This window comes from Patiria miniata, unplaced genomic scaffold (assembly GCF_015706575.1).
Source record: "Patiria miniata isolate m_02_andy unplaced genomic scaffold, ASM1570657v1 HiC_scaffold_20, whole genome shotgun sequence".
NCBI classification, from domain to species: Eukaryota; Metazoa; Echinodermata; class Asteroidea; order Valvatida; family Asterinidae; genus Patiria; species Patiria miniata.
Window position 1 is genome coordinate 2,801,023 of NW_024037059.1, and position 17,037 is coordinate 2,818,059.

At 39.9% G+C, this 17,037-nt stretch overlaps 1 protein-coding gene across 4 annotated transcripts in view; it reads left to right on the forward strand.

Annotated features, from left to right (window-relative positions):
- The window catches only part of LOC119728389 (rho GTPase-activating protein 7-like), a 67,780-nt gene that overhangs the window by 29,908 nt on the left and 20,835 nt on the right, over positions 1-17,037 (forward strand). For all 4 annotated transcript variants that reach the window (XM_038200608.1, XM_038200607.1, XM_038200609.1 and 1 more), the window contains exons 3-5: positions 3,550-3,631; positions 8,944-9,004; positions 14,509-16,162. In XM_038200608.1, the coding sequence (XP_038056536.1) occupies positions 3,550-3,631; positions 8,944-9,004; positions 14,509-16,162 (1,797 nt within the window). The remainder of the gene's footprint in view (positions 1-3,549; positions 3,632-8,943; positions 9,005-14,508; positions 16,163-17,037) is intronic.

A 17,037-nucleotide genomic window follows, 5' to 3' on the forward strand; every position in this document is an offset into this window, starting at 1 on the left:
ATTTTTTTTAAGGTAGAACTCAATGCCACTGTGGCTTTGACCAAACTGAAGGTCATACAGATTGTAAGAGTAAAAACTTATACGTGCGTGTCAGGCGTGCCAGAACTTGGGTAAAGTTTGCAAATATTGCTTCTAAAAAGGTATTATGTGAAGAATCCTTGATAAAAATGACAATGCATTGGTGATGATGTACCATCTTCTTATTTAAAATGGCAAATGTATTCTGGATCTGGATAGTAAGTTTTATTTGTGATTCCTCACAATTTTGACAGTCAGCTTGCTTCTTGATTGTATCAATATACATATGAATCCAGATGCTTGAAATACAAGTTATACATTTTATACACATCGAGTAAATGTGTTCTCCAACCCAAGAGGGCGCTATTATTGAGGGGTTATAGGCACTCATCACTGTGTTACTTTGTGTAGCATAGAGAACTGTACAGCATGCATATTTTTAGAACAAAAGCTGAACTCAGAATATGGCCGATAATGATGAAATACCAAAGTTTGACATTAAACACTGTAACATTTCTTCACGTTTGGCCCTGCTGGATACTGTATCAGACAGTCCCGCATTTATTTAAACAGGCATGGGGGTCAATGACAAAAGCATGGGCCTTGACAGAGAGCTTTATATTGCCTCCGGTAACCCAAGGTAACCATAGGAGGCAAGACCAAGGTTTCCTGATCAAAGCCCATGTGGACACATTTCTGTTGACTTTGCAAATTGATGGAGAACATGTATGTATATTATATTACATGTATTTCAAAACTTAGTTTTGAGTAGTGAAATGCAGTTTGATTTTGAAGTGGTGGTTCGAAGAACATTAGCTAGCCAGATGTTTCAGAACATAGGTTAACTATATGAAATGATTGCTTACCATAAAACAGTTTATAACTGATCATCGAGTAAATTTAAAAGAGGCCTTCTGAAATGAATTGTGCATTTTTTTAACAATGATTAATTTCATCCTTCCCTCATTCCTCTCAGCGAAATATTGAAAGGGAGTCAAGGTTTTAATGTCTTGGTCCATTTCATGTTTTTCCTAAACATTTTGCTTTCCCACGTTGACCTTTTTGTTCTTAATCCTTTTTTTCCCTTGCTTCCTTAAAATTTAACCCCCATCATTCAGTTTTGTTAAAAATTGAAGGATCATTCTCAAGCAAGTGTTTTCTTAATAATTATTAACCCTTTCAACTGACATTTATATTAAGTTGGAATAAGAATCTTATTTTGTGTATTTTATCCAACCACATAATTATGTGTGGGTAGTTAATGGTCCCAGTAATTTGGCCTAGATATTGCTGATCCTAATATTGCTGTCTATTAGTTTCATGAGAGAGTTGTAGAAGCAGTCCAGCTCTGAACTCCGGCCAACCTGTGCCCCAACAGGTGAAGGTGACAAGTTTAGCACAACAAAAGTAAATGCCGACAACAATGTAACCCCTACTGACCTTACCTCTAGGCGATTCAGTAACACACTAAGCACCCATCTGATCTGATTGAATTACCCCATAAAAGAGAAAAAAATCCACCTGTTTGAAAATAATTTCTGCTAAAAAAGAGAGAAGGGGGCTCAGTTTCATTACTGGGGAATAATACACCAATTTCAGTGTTAACACGCTGGATCAGTGATGGTCTTTGCGGCCCCTCGACAAAAAAAGCCGAAATGGGTCAAATTGAATTTTTCAAGTGGTTTAATTTATGGAAAGATTGTTATGGGGATTGCAGCGTTAGCCTCAACAATGGAAAGTCAACTGCCAGGATTATACGATAGTTGAGATTACAAAAAAACTGAGTGGATACGGAAAGTTACCTGTGAAACCCAATTGTGTCGGTCCTAAATCGAGGTCAGACAATTTTAGTTACTTTCTACATTTTGTATCAATACAATAAAACCTCAATTGAGCCTTCACTTACTACACCTGGTTAAAATTCAGAGAGATTAGTTTGTGAAGTGTGCCAAACAAGTGTGGAAGAAACAAATTAAAAACGATTGTCGGTGGCTTTGTGGAGATTATCATTTTTAGGTCCAGTTTGTCGATGAGTCAGGTGCTCAATTTAGTTTGAATGACCAGTAAATATGTTTATAAATACCGCAAAAAAAAGTTCTTACTCATTGGAGGGGTCACAAGTTTGAATCTGATCGTCGCATGATTTATATAGACCTTTGGGGAATTTTGGTAGCTACATTTTGATACTGGTTACTGTTTGCTACCAAAGACTGTAAATCGTCCCAAGATTGACAATGGTTTATGAAAAATGATGCAGTTTGAAAAGTTGAAAATGTTAAGATTACGTGAGGAAAAATTGCTAAGTGTAGCCACGCATGCCCATAATTGACCCCTATCGACTTCACAGTGCCCGAACAAAGTGCAGGTAATTCAATACGCCTGCTTCCATGCATGCGATCGGTATTCCCTGCCGTTCGTTTTGGGAAATGTGACATTGTCACACAGCAATTTGCACTCGCAAACTCTTTAAATTTGCATTTTGCAACTTTTCAAACTGCATCATATTTCGTAAACCTTGTCAATATTGGACGATTTACAGTCTTGGTTAGCAAACGGGCTATCGAAATTCCCTAGGTATATATAAATGACATTATCATAAGATGATCAGATTCAAAATTATGACCCCTCCAATGAGTGTGGACTTTCTTTTTTGCAGTGTTTATCATTTTCACAAGTAGAACACAATTACTTTTAAAAAAATTTTTTTTCATATATTTTGAATGATTCTGTAGGTATACCTGATGATATTAAAAGCATCAACCTGTACGATTTGGGAGGACAATTGTATTGCATTTTATATAATCCCGATGAATCCATTAGACCACACAGTGCTGGGACAGTTTTGGGCGGTACAGAGAGTAACAGGCACTCTTGTTTTTTTTTTCTGATTCATAATTACTAATACTACATATCGCATTTCTATTTTCTTTCATTCTAAACATGTGCAAACCGGAATAGCTCATTAACATGAGCGCCAGGCATGCGGCGGCAGTGCGCGCGTCTGAGAGTTCCGCTTGCCTCTCTCACTTTCAACCATTGAGGGGGTATTGTGCGCAAAGTCCACGTTGAATTTTAGTTTTTATAATTTATGCTAATTGCTCTCAGGCTTTGAGTCATACAAGGGCATTTTATTGTACCTGTAAGTTGTTTTGAACAAGTGGAATTGTAAGGTACTTGGTTGGGTGTTTACGACTAAACTGGATCCAGTTGCCTTCAACGTCTACCAGCCATGCATGACGTGTATCCTGTTGTAGTATCGTGTTTACAACACTCTGCTTAATATGACTGTGTCTGTAATTATTTTCCTGCCACTCCTGTCTTCTGTAGCATATCAGTTTGGCAAAAGTGCAACGCACTTGTCTTTGATATTTCTGCATTCAACTTGGCATTCCTAAATGGCATATTTCTTTGGTATATTCCAATTTCAGTTTTCTACTCATTATATTAAAACGTACTGAGACATGAAGACTCTTTTCTTGCAATTGTGAATTTTGAAAGAGATTATGACAAATGTTTCTTTTATTTCCTCAGAATGTATGTTTCCGATAGACATTTCTTCAGTGGAGCGGGATCACGATTTCCTGGATCAGGATCTGCTAGATGCGGTCACAAGGTAAAAATCTTCCAATTTAGAAAAAAAATCTTTACCATATCGTCACCGACACCACAGTGTTTTTGTTTGTCTCAGATGTTGTGCGTTCCGCGTCCATTTGTATATCGTGTAATTGGACAATATTCACAAGATGTGTTGATGCGATTCTAACGCAAATCTACCGTGATAGGTCAATTAGCGCATTTTATTCTTCAGCCTGAAAAAGTGACGCACAAGAACCTTTTTAGTTTCCGCATGCAAGAAGTGCACTTCAACATTAGAACATGTATTGCATTCCTGTTTTATTGCGATCACATTACGCATTTTATATTCCAAGTGTATGCACAAAATTGCTCATATGGGAAAATGTACACGTGAATGTGCTGCCCCTATTGTCTGCACATGCACACATGTTCATGTTATAATGTTTACATTTGCAGCACTTTTCCACTCTGTTTGTTCTGTGGGAAGTGGGAACCCAACTGGGTCTGCTAAATAAACTCCATTCATACTAAACAGACAAAACCCCAGTTTAACAATGTGTTGAATTTGTTGAAATCATACAGCGTTTTTTTTTTCTTTTCTCGTGTGTTGTATGGACCTGCTGGGAAGGCACATGATTGTTGAACTTGGAAAAAAGACAGCAATGATGTTTGTGTGTGGTGCATTGACAATTGTTATTTTTCTCACATGTTTAATAATGAAACTAGACCAGGGTCGGAAGTATAGAAATCCGCATGTGGCTTCTTTGGAAACATTTTCTTTTCCCTGCCTCATTTTAGAAAAAAGAAAAATATCAGTATAATCGGTTTTCAGATCATGAAAGAGCACCAGCTTTTTAATGAAAAGCCCTTACATTTAAAAAAAAATATGGCTGTATTCATTGTCGTCTTTATTTTCCAAAACCTCAGAAACTAGCAATGAAGTTTCATACTTAACATTATTTTTGTCGAATTTAACATACTTATACTGTAAGCGTATGCATGTAAGTAAGGTGATGACATTTGTTGATTCATACATGCAGATTGTTAGATTATTTATCTAGCATCCTAAATTGTTCCTTGTTTACAAAAAATGTTTGGAGACCAGTGAAACCTAAGTGATTTTCACGTTTTCCTGTAAGAAAATGAAAACTGCACTGCTCCCCCCCAAACCCCCCCCCCCCCAATATGCCGCATTGAGCCCCTATAGGGCTCCCTACACAACCTCCGCCTGCCTCCCCCAGTGAAACGCTGATGAAAAACCAAAATAGAATCGACACAAAGTCATGTGACGTGAAGAGATCTAATTTAAGAAGACATTTTACATCACTTTTTCAAACTCATCACTTCCAATCGCGTGGAAGATCCATCTGTACACAAAGCACCGGATATTAAAACGCCCACGCCATGCTCTCCATTTGTTTTATGCCGAGTGGTTTGCTGCGTGTGTTCTGTCACATTATTGTGATTTATTGAAGACCAATTTTTATTACATCCTAGGCATTAATATTTTCACTCTGTTTCCTGTTGGTTTTGTCAAATATTAACTGCCCCCATATGTTGTATATAAAATTGTTAACTACAGGGTATTTATAGACAATATCTGTGGATAATTACACGTAGAAGGATGTGCCCAAATAGATTATTATAGACCGGAAGCATACGTAATACCATAGAGGAAGGTGTAGCCAATATTCAACAGATTGGCAAAATAATTTGAATTGTGAGCAAAATCTCATTCACAATTTTCGGACGGAGCCTGTGATGTCATCATACTTGGCGTCAACACCAGCCGCTGGCTACGCCCACATTTGTCGATTTTTTACACCCGTTGATATGACCTCTCCTGTTTTCATTCATGATTTCATCATCAACTACAAGCTCTAATTGATTAGGTGTCACAATAACCATCTGCTGTCCACGCAATTTGCATAATTTTACGGGGTTTTTTTTGGTTTTTTTATCGTTATCGTCGTATCATCTGTTTTGATACACAGGAAATGTGTACTACATGTAGCTACCACCCACTCATGCGTGTTGGCCATTAACTTTTCAGCCAAAGCTATCAATCAATTTACTTTGAAAGTTTTCCTTTCATTCTTCAATTTTGTTTTTACGATAAATCAAAAATAGAAGACTGAGTCATACTTTCATATAAAACATGCATTAATTAAAGGATATTGAAACACGTGCAGAGGAAGATGAAATCTGATCAGAGAGATCAAGCAGGAACACTCCTTTGAAAATGAAAAGTTAAGAGGATCTCAAATAACACTGTGCAAGAAATAAAATAGTTGGAAAAGTTGCTACCGTCCTTACTTCCGCTGCACATTTTCTCAACAGGAAACTTGTTTGAAGCAACACCTAACTGTATTTTATAGCGAGGTTTTCCGGCTGACATTTGAAGTAATCCGCCATAATCTCGTTTGTACCATCCCTAAAGACGCAATTTTCCACGATTCTGAAATTCCAATGAATTGTTTTGATTCAGTGAGGTTTCCCGAGGATATGCCTCTCACCACACGAACTGGAAAAAAAATCCAGAATGTTACATTAAAATTTCTGACAGAAAAAGGTGTAAGGAATACCTCAAATGTAGTTATTTTTGCTCTAGTAAAAAAAATCTCTATTAAATCATCCCACCCACCTTATTCTCTCTGGACTACGGACGGCAGGGTAAGATTGCTGGAAAATTGAGCCACGGAAGGATCAGTTCAGAGCGGACAGATTATTGGAACGCTATGAAGTTCCTATTCTAAGCCTTTTTTTATATGATATGAAACATTAACTTTAAATTTGGTTTTGCCAGGAACTTTTCCTCGCCTAAGTGATGTTGGACCTTCTTAATCCTTCAAAAAATCCACCACTTTTGTTTGTTTGTAAATTTCCTTTTTGGTACATGGGTTTATTCTTTAAACCTGATTAATTATAAAACAAGTTTTAATCTTCTTAATAAATGATGCTAGATATTTTCCATGCATTTATCAGTTGCGGATCGACACCATCATATCTTAATAACTATACCTTGGGGACAATCACACTTTCTTAAAATAAAATTTGTGACAGACACCTAATATGAATTTCAAAAATTTAGCTGGCATTTGAAAATAGAGACTACTGGCTTGAGGTAAAAAATGTAAGGAAATTATATCCCACAGAAATTTGTCTTTCATTTGGTGTAAAGAAACCGCCGGCAAAAATATCATGTGTCATCAAAATGAGTATGAAAACACATGTGCGTTTTAAAACAAAACCGCAAACCGCCTTGGGTATCATCAGCAGCAAAAATATAGAAGCCAGTGACGTACGTTTTTTGACTTTCATTATATACCCCTGGCTCCTGCCCTACATTCAATGCCTAGTCATCCGTGGCTAAGAAGATCATTTCCAAAGAGCGGGCTCATCATCGAAATCAATCAGATTACGCCTAATCGTTTTACCAGGGCTCAGTCTGGGTCCATGCATTTGAAATGGCAGACACTTTTGTGGCTTGCTGGCTGGCTTGGATACCGGCCAGTCATGTGACGCAGCCATGTTGAGATATCGCATTTTCTCGCTTTGTTGGAACCCTTACCATTAATACATACATGTATGTAAATGAACATTCATAAATACCTAAGACAGTTTACCCATTCCTATTGGTCTTAAATGGTTGATAAAACACCGGCTGGCTGGTCTTAAACACTTGAGTGTCACATGAAATTTCGACTCCTATGAAATTTGCTCCCTTTTACCCCTTTATTATTGGTTGCACATTCACAATCCTCGGTTAGGCACGCGGGTCCGTATTTCATAGTCCTAAATTCATACTACACCGCACAGCTGCGTTCTGCGCCACATCGCGCAGTACGTGCAATGTGCACACCAATCTCCATATAAGGAGTTGTTTGCGACTACTCACAAGAGGCACATACCATAAGTAAAGGGTTGTTTAAAAAATATTAAGTAAACCATGTTGAACAAAATCGTTGGAAATTTTGTCATTTTTGACTTGTTTTGACTGTTTGACCGAAAAGGTATTTATGAATGGGAATAAATATGTGCTTGGCTGGTATTAAACACTACATTTGAGACGGGTTTGGAGTCTGGATACTGATGATGACCCGAGCGGAATATTAGCATCCAGAATCCAAACCGGTCTTAAACAAAGTGTTTAAAACTGGCCAAGCACACATTTATTCCCTTATTAAAACTGAAACGGCCTTGATGTTCAAAGAGCATTAGATTAATGGCTGTACATGTAAGCATGGTGTTTTCTCTTTCAAATGTTGTTGATGAAAACTCACTCTGCTGACAACTAAAATGTCAGGGAGCAGAGACAGACGGTTTAAAAGGTTATTTAATCCTTTTTATAGCTCCATGTTTAAACCCCACTCAGTCCTTCCCTATCTGCTGCCATCCATTATCTCCCTGTTGTTTACCTCTGCCCTTTCTCAGTTGATAATATTGAACAACTTGAGGATATTTTTAGAGTGCTCTTTATCCCCAATCATGCATGTGTTCACTTAGAGGACAATTTTCAGGAGAAAGAAATCTACAATTTAACGTGTCTCATTGTCTGTTCCTGATCAGCTAAAAGCTCTTCTCAGATGCTGTTAGAAATACAACTTCTTTCAAATCATCAAGTCCCGCAAGTTTTAATTTAAAAGCAGTGCTCTTCCAAGATGGTTTCTTCATTGTTGATGAGACATTAAAAATTATCAAGCCAGTCACGGGAAGTCATTAGAATAATCCTGGCAAACCAATGCACAATGTTAAGAACTATAAATGTGTGGAAAAACAAGTACATGCATGTACCTGTACATGTATGTATCTGCACCCTCAACTTGTATCTGTAGGATATTTCTCCATGCTATGTGCATGTATTTATCATCAACAAAAGTTCATGCATCAGGCCAGGGCACTGTATGGTTCCCCTATTCCATTCCTCATGCAGAGTGACCATTGCAAAGGCAGGACCTTCTACACACAGTTTATTGTGAGCTTAATCCTGGGGGGCAAATAAACTCAGTAGGTGATTTGCAGAGCCGGCCAATCCGCAAACAGGATGCCGGCAGGAAGGCGGGGCTTAGCGTGGCTCATTACCATAATCACAACCACCGTGCACATTATACGTCCAACGATGGGGAGAAAATACACAGCAGGGATATTGCCGGAGTAGTGCCAGTGCCCATAGTAGTGGTATAGAGGTGCTGTGGGAGTCATCGTAGAGTTGAAGAAGACGAGATTCATCTGCTGAAGAAAAATCCTTCACATTCTTCTTGTGATCAGTGCTCAGTGTTTTTAAGTTAATCTTGCCTGATCTGCTTTCTAAACTTGTGGATATACTTTTTTTGCTGGTTGTGATTGCAGGAGGCTTCATATTCTCAACAAATGTTCCAGCATGAAGATTGAGGCTCCTCTGCACAGATCTGTAAGTAACAAAAAATCACGCACAAAATCGATCACCATTTTGTCTGAATTATTTTTGCTCAGTTGACACGGTTGAAGAAGAAGATTTGAAGTAGTTTGAATCATAGTAATGTGTGTTTGTTGTCTTCATCAGATTTAAGTTTAAAGTTGTGTGTTCCACATCAAGAAATGGCAATTTTTATCACACTATCGTTTATCACACTTCCACAACTTCACAAGGAAAGCCTATTTTCAAAGTTGTCTGTTCAGAATTGTTGTACACAGTTTGAAAAGGTTTTGCCTTCCAAAACTGATTTTTCTTTTTAAATGAGCTTTTAATTACTTTTGACTTGTAGGGTTTTGCCTTGATGCTCTAAAAAAAAAAAAGTTGTGATGGATGAAAAGTAGTTTACTGGGTGTATAAATTTTCTTTTGAATCCTCCATGTGGTATAAACATAGAGCAGACAGCATGGAGAATATTGGCTGGTGATGATGTGAGTGTACATGTACACGATGTAGGTTGGCCTTGTGTCTGTGTACATTCAGTGTTGTGTAATGCGTAACTTCCTTGGAAACTGAAACTACAGGCTTCCTGCCTTCTGGGAGAATTCAAAAAATGTGAAGTGTCTGTAGTCTGGTATCGCTACTGTAGTCATTAGACCAAATCTGTGGTTCTGACTCCTGACAGATTAGAAGAGCGTAGGTTTACTGGCTTATTATTAAGTGAGATTGAACCAAAATAACTAAATACATTGGCGTGCTGGATGCTGTCTGTAATTATGTCCAATTAAATGTTCTTGTGAATGTGCATCTATTGATGAATGTTCATGTTGGTGATGAAGTGTCAGGTATGTTACATTGGCTGTCGTTGCCTTTCTTAAGACATTCATGCCCTTTTTGAGTCCTTCAAAATTAAAAGCTTCCAATTGAAAACTTCAAATGTAATAGTTTTAACTTGAAGATGATATTTCACTTCTTGCAAAAATCATTGGGACAGTGAAATACATGTATTTAAAACTCTCAACTTTCATCAGGGCAAAGTTAAATTGTGTACAGATTTTGCATTTGGGACAATTATGTTTTAAATGTAAATGAAGGTATACTTTTTTTGCATTCTGTAATACAGATGAGATGTGCTTTTGAAACTTGAGGATATTTTAGGTACAGCGTTCATCCGGCAGTGTATTTGATGTTTTTAGTCATCTACCTTATATGTTTGTAATATATGTATACAGTGGCCAAGGGATACATGTAGTTTGAGCACAGGCTGGGCTTAATATGTACAATGTATGCAGCTGCATTTGCTGAGGAATAGTCAAGGACCCTTGGCATGGGCAAACACTGTGGACTAGCAAACAGTGGGAGACATTACAGTGCCAATGGCCATAGCATTATCAGGCTCTTGACTCCCCAACTCATGAAACTCTGAAAGGCAAGCTAGACACAATGTCTAGCACAGCGCACACCTTTACTCCAATTCAACGCAGATTCCCAACGCCATTAGCAGTGATAAAATACGGGCTGCCAGTGCAATATTACATTGTGTTCTGTTTACTGAATTGTTAGGCAATGGGGGCCGTGTGGAGTACAGTCCCCTCGATTAGAATGGAGAAAGGGTGCAGAACTTGAGATCCTGGGCTTCAATTGAAGTGACTCTTGTGCGGCATGGTTCGTGAAACCAACTCTTTCAGTAGACCGCTCGAAGTCATTTAGTCAGTGCCAGAGGTGAACAGCGTACTCGCAGATTTGCAAGTATGAGTACTGTGCATTTAAACCTTGGGAGTACACTACAAATAGTTGAATTTAACATCCAGAAGTCACATTATTACAGACGTCAGATCAATTAGGCTGATTGCACTTTCATGGCATTGCGTATGAAGCCTCTCAAGACTTCTATTAAATACGTTGAAAAAGTATCCAATTACAGAAAAAAAACAGCATTGAATTTTGAGATAATTGGAATTTGCCATCAGAATTTGAAACAAGCAGTGCCCCTTGACATTAATTTGGAATTCTCTGACTTCGTTCATATGCAGATCCAAAAAAAACCCCACAAAATCACTCCCCCAGAATAACCACTGAAGCCAGTGTATTGCTTTTTTTTGTACAACTTCCAAACACAAAGGTTCTCGCAGTCAAAAAAATATGTCATTGTGCATTATTGGGACCGTTCATTGGGCTTATACGGCCGATGAACTTTAAAGCCCCTTAAGAACCTGATTTGGTGCGATCGGCACTCTGCAATACAGTGTGTCCTCACCATGCTCGAGCCAGCCCGGAGGAGGCAAAAATTATGACTTTGACCCTGGTGAACTGTGCACCACGCTGTGGCCCGGTTGGGCCATCGGCGGGAGTCAAACACTCCCCATTATCCCTGGTAATCATTTGTGTGAGGGTGTCCCGTTATGATCTAACCAACGGGAACCAAAAGGGCCTCTTGCCACCTATGGCGACCAGGCATGGGAGCTGACGGTGGTCGGGAGAGTTGTAGTGAAGGCTTCCACTTACAGAGCAAGCAGACAAAAAAATTGAAAATGGATTGAGTTACCACACAAGGAGAAGAAATATGTCCACTTGTTCAACCATGTTACAACCTTGCTGTTGACTGATACATCATGTATACATTGTATGTGAGGTCAACTCACAGCTCACAACTGACATGTACAGAAATTTATGTTAATCTGGAAGTTAATCACTAATAATCTCACGTTACATTTTGTTGTACTGTTAATTTGACCAAGCCGCATATTGAATACGTACAGAGGTTGTCTTGGCTACTGGTTTACATGTACATGGTCTTAAGCTTCTTAAGTACAGAATCTTTGATAATTATCAAGGTAGGAATAGCGAGTCATTTAAGCTTGCGCTCATAAAACCCTGTAGCAAAGGGTTCATGCCCCCGGGCGTTGCAGAGAATTTCTGTGTTTGAGCTGTTGGCTCAGAATGGTAACCGTTTTACAGCTCCATGCGAAGTCCTGTGGTTAGCAGAGCCATGAAATTGGTCATGGGTCCCATCTCCCCAACCCACCACCTCACAGAACTTTTCCTACCCCCTGGATAGCATGACTTCATCAACCACAAAACACAACACCACCATATAAACCTTGACTGATATAACAGGAAGTCATTACTGCTTCCCCTGCTGAGGTGTCCAAACCTAATATACCACCCATCCATAATAAACTCAGCTAACCCTTGCCCTACTGTCCTCATTTTCATTTCTGGTTCAGGTATAATAACTCTTGTTCTGCCACCTAAAGTTTTATGGAGGGTTTGTAGAGTGTCACTGACACATTATCCAGGGTTTTTTACAATTCTAGCAAATAGTCGACAAGATAAGGCCTATCTGGTGTGCTCTTCATTCTCGGTTTTCATGCCAGTTTTAGGACATCTGTCAGAAAAGCAATTGAAGCCAACAACATTTGTGTAACTGTCGTAATTGTAAATACTTTGTAACACTTGTGACCAGAGCATATTGACAGATGAAACACAAAGCTTCTCTCTGTCGGTGGGGGTTGTGTTGAAGTTGTGTGATTAACACAAAATTGCAAGCCACAGGAAAAGATGCAGCTTTACTTTTTATTTTTATATTAATTTATAAGGCCTTAATATAGAAATCTTTCTGCATCCTGAATATGCATTTTGAAGGGGAAAAAATTGGTTTACTCTAATATGCGAAAAAAAACACCGCTCACAGCTTTTAAAAATATTAATCAAAGGAATTTTGTTTTTCATGCCAAGGTGAAAATTACATCATCCCAAATTATTTATGAATGCTTACTCTGTTGTTTTGAAATTACAAATCAATATTGTTATTTGGTTGAAATTCTATATTTAGCCTCAAATATAAATCTGTCAAAAATTAAAAACAACTCGAGCACCATCCAATGATGAGAAAATGAACCCGAACGCAGGATGTGCCTGCCTCCACTGTAAATCATTCACTTCGCTGTCGGCAAACCGATCATTTCATTTTTCCTAATTGCCTCGGAGCAAGGTCCAAGCACAAGAGATTATCTGCCCCCTGTGTTTGGGTTTCCAAGCCTGCTAGAAAAACCAAAAAGATACGCAGCCTGAGAGGAATGCGATAACCGACCAGTGTTTGTTATTGCTTGGAATACTTTCATCAACAGCGTGCCCTTGATACTTTTTTTCAACATATTTTACTCTGAGCATATTTTACTCTGAGATACGGGATGCTGTTGGATAAACAATTTTCAACCTTTAATCTAAACATTTCCCCCTGATGATATTAGTACTGGATTTCCTCGCAGCTGTTTTTGGTTGGCATTTAAAAAATTGATATCGTGGTAGATCTTGGCCAAATTTATATTTAAATGCTTTGGGCGAGCATTAGAAATCTAAGGTAGAAATGAGAAATATGATGTTTATTTTGTAAGTGAGCTATCTCTTATTTTTTTTTATTAACTTACTAACCATCTACAGATAGATGTGTGTCCAGCCAACACACAGTGAGTCAGGCCTAGGTTATGTATGCAGGGCATCCGTATTCCGGACATGTCAGTAATAACATGTCAATTGCTAGTTTCGTTCTAAGAAACAAGACATGAATCTCGTTGGAGGCTTGTTTATTGCCTATTAAATTTTTACACCAGGTAAAGGAAAACAGCATCAATGCGCAAGGTTGCATGTCACTTAATCATCTACAGCATTCTTCAACTGTTAATTCTTTTCTTGAAAAATGTGGAAGGCTAGTTGAAGTCTTCTGAGAAGAACGGACATGGCTAAAATTTCACGAGAGTAAAATGATAACCAGGGTTCATTTTATATTGTGCCAATAAATTGTTGAGGCCATTGGTATATCGATAACAACACTTCAGTTCTTCCAAGGTCCCTTGTTTATCGCTTTGCAGTTATAAACGGTTTCCAGGTCTAGGCTCTGGACATTCCCGGATTATCTCTCGGTAAACTTTGCGGTTCAAAACACTCCTGAATTGTGAGGTTACCCGGCCTCTGTACAATAGAGGCGGAATATTTTTTCGCAAGTTCGTGGAGTGCTTTACATGTTGGTTTTATCATGTTTGTTTTCTGAGGTTAGCTTGATATGATCCACGTATGCTAGGGTGGAATGGCTTTTGTCCCACCCTTGACTGTGTAGATTTTGCGGTTTAGTCGTACTTTGTGACGTATGCTATTTCAAGTTGTCCTCCTGCTATCGATATCAGTATGTTTTTCTGAAATAAATTCTTGAGGTGTTTTTTCTGTTTATCTTAAGACTTGACCTTTAGAGGAATGAGTTCTCATGCTTTCTCATATTTCATGATGTAAAGCATTTCTTGAATCTAAGGATGGATTGATCTTGCTGACTTTGTATTCTGTTATTTACTTAGGTTTGCAGGTTGTAAAAAATGTTGATGTGGACATAATGTGAAACATAAACAGTGACTTTCCTTGAACAAACTTCCCTTGAACTAGAACCGTGTATTATGAATTTCAAACTTTGTTTATGGAATCAATGCAGATTAATATTCAAATTCCCCTCATTTATATTCTTTTCTCTCAAGGGTGATGATTCGGATGAAGAGGATCAATGTGCAATCAGCAACAAGTGGAAATATACTCGTAGCAGCCGGCGGTGGTCCCGCCGCATGACCGACGACGAATATCCACCACTTTCCCCTGACACCGTAGGATCAAATTCTGCTGAGGGTTCCCCGACCCTCACCCACACGCCGGCCACAAGGCTAGACAGTAGCAGCCGGGACAGTCTGGTGACCACCGACAACGAGGGTTACACCAGCGCCAGCAGCTTTGACAGTCCTGCCGTCATCCACAAGAGCTACCGCAGCAGGGGTAAGCGGCAGAGCCCTAACGAGATCACCTGCTCAACCTCGTTGGGCAACCGAAGCTTGAGCCCGACTCGAAGGACTCCACCCCAGTCTCCACCAGCCATGCTGTCCTTGGGGGAGGATGGACCACGAAATGCCATCATTGAGATCTCCTCACCGGTAACGGTGAAGAGAAAGACACCCGAGGAAGAACAAGGCTCCAAGGACCGGATGAAAGGAGCCAAGAACTTCTTAAAGCGGTTAGACAGCTTGAAGCTGAAGCGTGGATCTAGCCTGCGGGGAAGCAAACGAGGGAAGGAACCCAAGGAGGCACTTGTAATCAGTGAACCCATCGCGAATGACCAGGGAGCAATGAAGCGGAAGATAGAGCTCTTCAACTGTGTAGACTTGGACGAGGCAAGGCGAGCCAAGTCAACCTCACCGCGCTTCACGCCTCTCACGCCACCCCCGATGCGCAGGAGGGCAACCACAGCGGAAAAGAAAAACTCTGAGAAGAGAAAAGGGCGAGTGTTCTCCGAACCCAGCTCTCCCATGTTGAGCAGGAAGATTGACAGGCATTTCTATAGGGAACTGGAAGAAGCCCACATGACCATGATCACTAAGAAACTGACCCTATCGGATGTCCGAAATAACAACGACGAGGGGGACAGGGAGTTTGTTCTCAGCCCTGATAAGTCTTCAGAGTTGGACATTTCGCCCGCCTCCTCGCCAGGAACACTTGAGAGGAAGTTGAGTTGTTGCGGAACGGTCAGCTGCCAGTGCCAATCTTGCCAGGACAAAGGTGCTCCTTGGAGCTCCAGCGAGGAGCTGCTATTGCCTAAACAGGCACAGACGGCTTCTCCTTGGACCAATAGCGTCTACGATAACATCCCCAGGACAATGCATTCCAGTGGAGAGCATAGTGGCTCCAGCACCCAGATCGCAATTGCAGAGTGCGAATTCCTAAGGCAGATCTACAATCTGAAGAACATTGGAACGGAGCCATCGGCGGTAGCGTCAAACCAACCGCAACCGTTTGCCTCAATGTTGACCCCTGCCACCGATGGGACATCCCGCCCGCACCACCGCAGCCAGTCCTCCGTCTCCAGGACTCACTTTGAGACCGAGAAGCAGGACATCCTTACCAACATCACGCAGCTGCTCATCGCCGAGAAGAACCTGGACGACGACCACCTGACGGTTCCAGTCATGCGCAAGAGGACGCGCAGCAACAGTCTGCCGGACACGCGACCGTGCAGCATGCAGGTGCAGAATGTGACCAGGTTTGAAGGTGCCGACCCGGAACTTGACGGCATCAACACCGAGTTGGAGAAACTGCTCAACGGGATCAACCAGAGTTTGCATGAGATGCAAGAAAACTTAAGAAGGGGTGAGTGAAGCTATATAATCGTTGATCTTAAATGAAAATGTTCTCATCAAAGTTGAATTGCAGTAGCCCCTGAGTTGTTTGTTTGTCAGGGTTTGAGTCTAATTTTGTCTATTAGGTCTTCAAACTTTTGATCCATTTTTTGTGGTAGTAGATGAAGCACAGTTGGCACTTGCCTGAAAAGTGTAAGTTGCACATAAATATGTCAATTCTTCACATTACAATACAAGTAATACTGTGCATGATCTTGAACTGCTCTGGTCAATGCATGGACTTTCTCAATAGTTATGCCCACCAAGCTTGCCCCAAAATGCCCATGATATATGGACGCCACCTTGACCCATGAAATAGAGGTCAGTACATGTATGCCAGGACTGTTAGTTGACCATGTGATAAAAAAAAAATGCATGAAATCTTTTAGATGCCTAAGGCAGGGAACCTGTTTTGACAATAGTTGCTTTTGTGAAAATATTTGACATCCTGCTGTTCCTCAACAAAGAGGGATAACTGGAACTTCTCGAGGTGTCGGATTTGGCCTTTGTATAATGGTTGAGAACAAGGGCAACTTTTTGGCCAGTACTAATTAAAAGCTAGAGTCACAAATTACCTTAGGAATTGCAATTATCTTGGATTTGAATTGCATTGTTGAGGCGGATTGGTGCCCTTCAATATCGGAACAATTGATGTTAGAAATCACTTTAAAAATATTACAAAGGTATGCATTTGTTTATATATTGTGGTTTATCTTCCACAAAATTCTTCTGCAAGGGAAAGTTTGTAACATTTGCATGTAAGCATTCGCGCTGTGTGTACTGACTTTGTCAGTGGGTTGGATTTTCAGACCAGATTACTTGCTGTTCAGATGCCAACCAGACTGA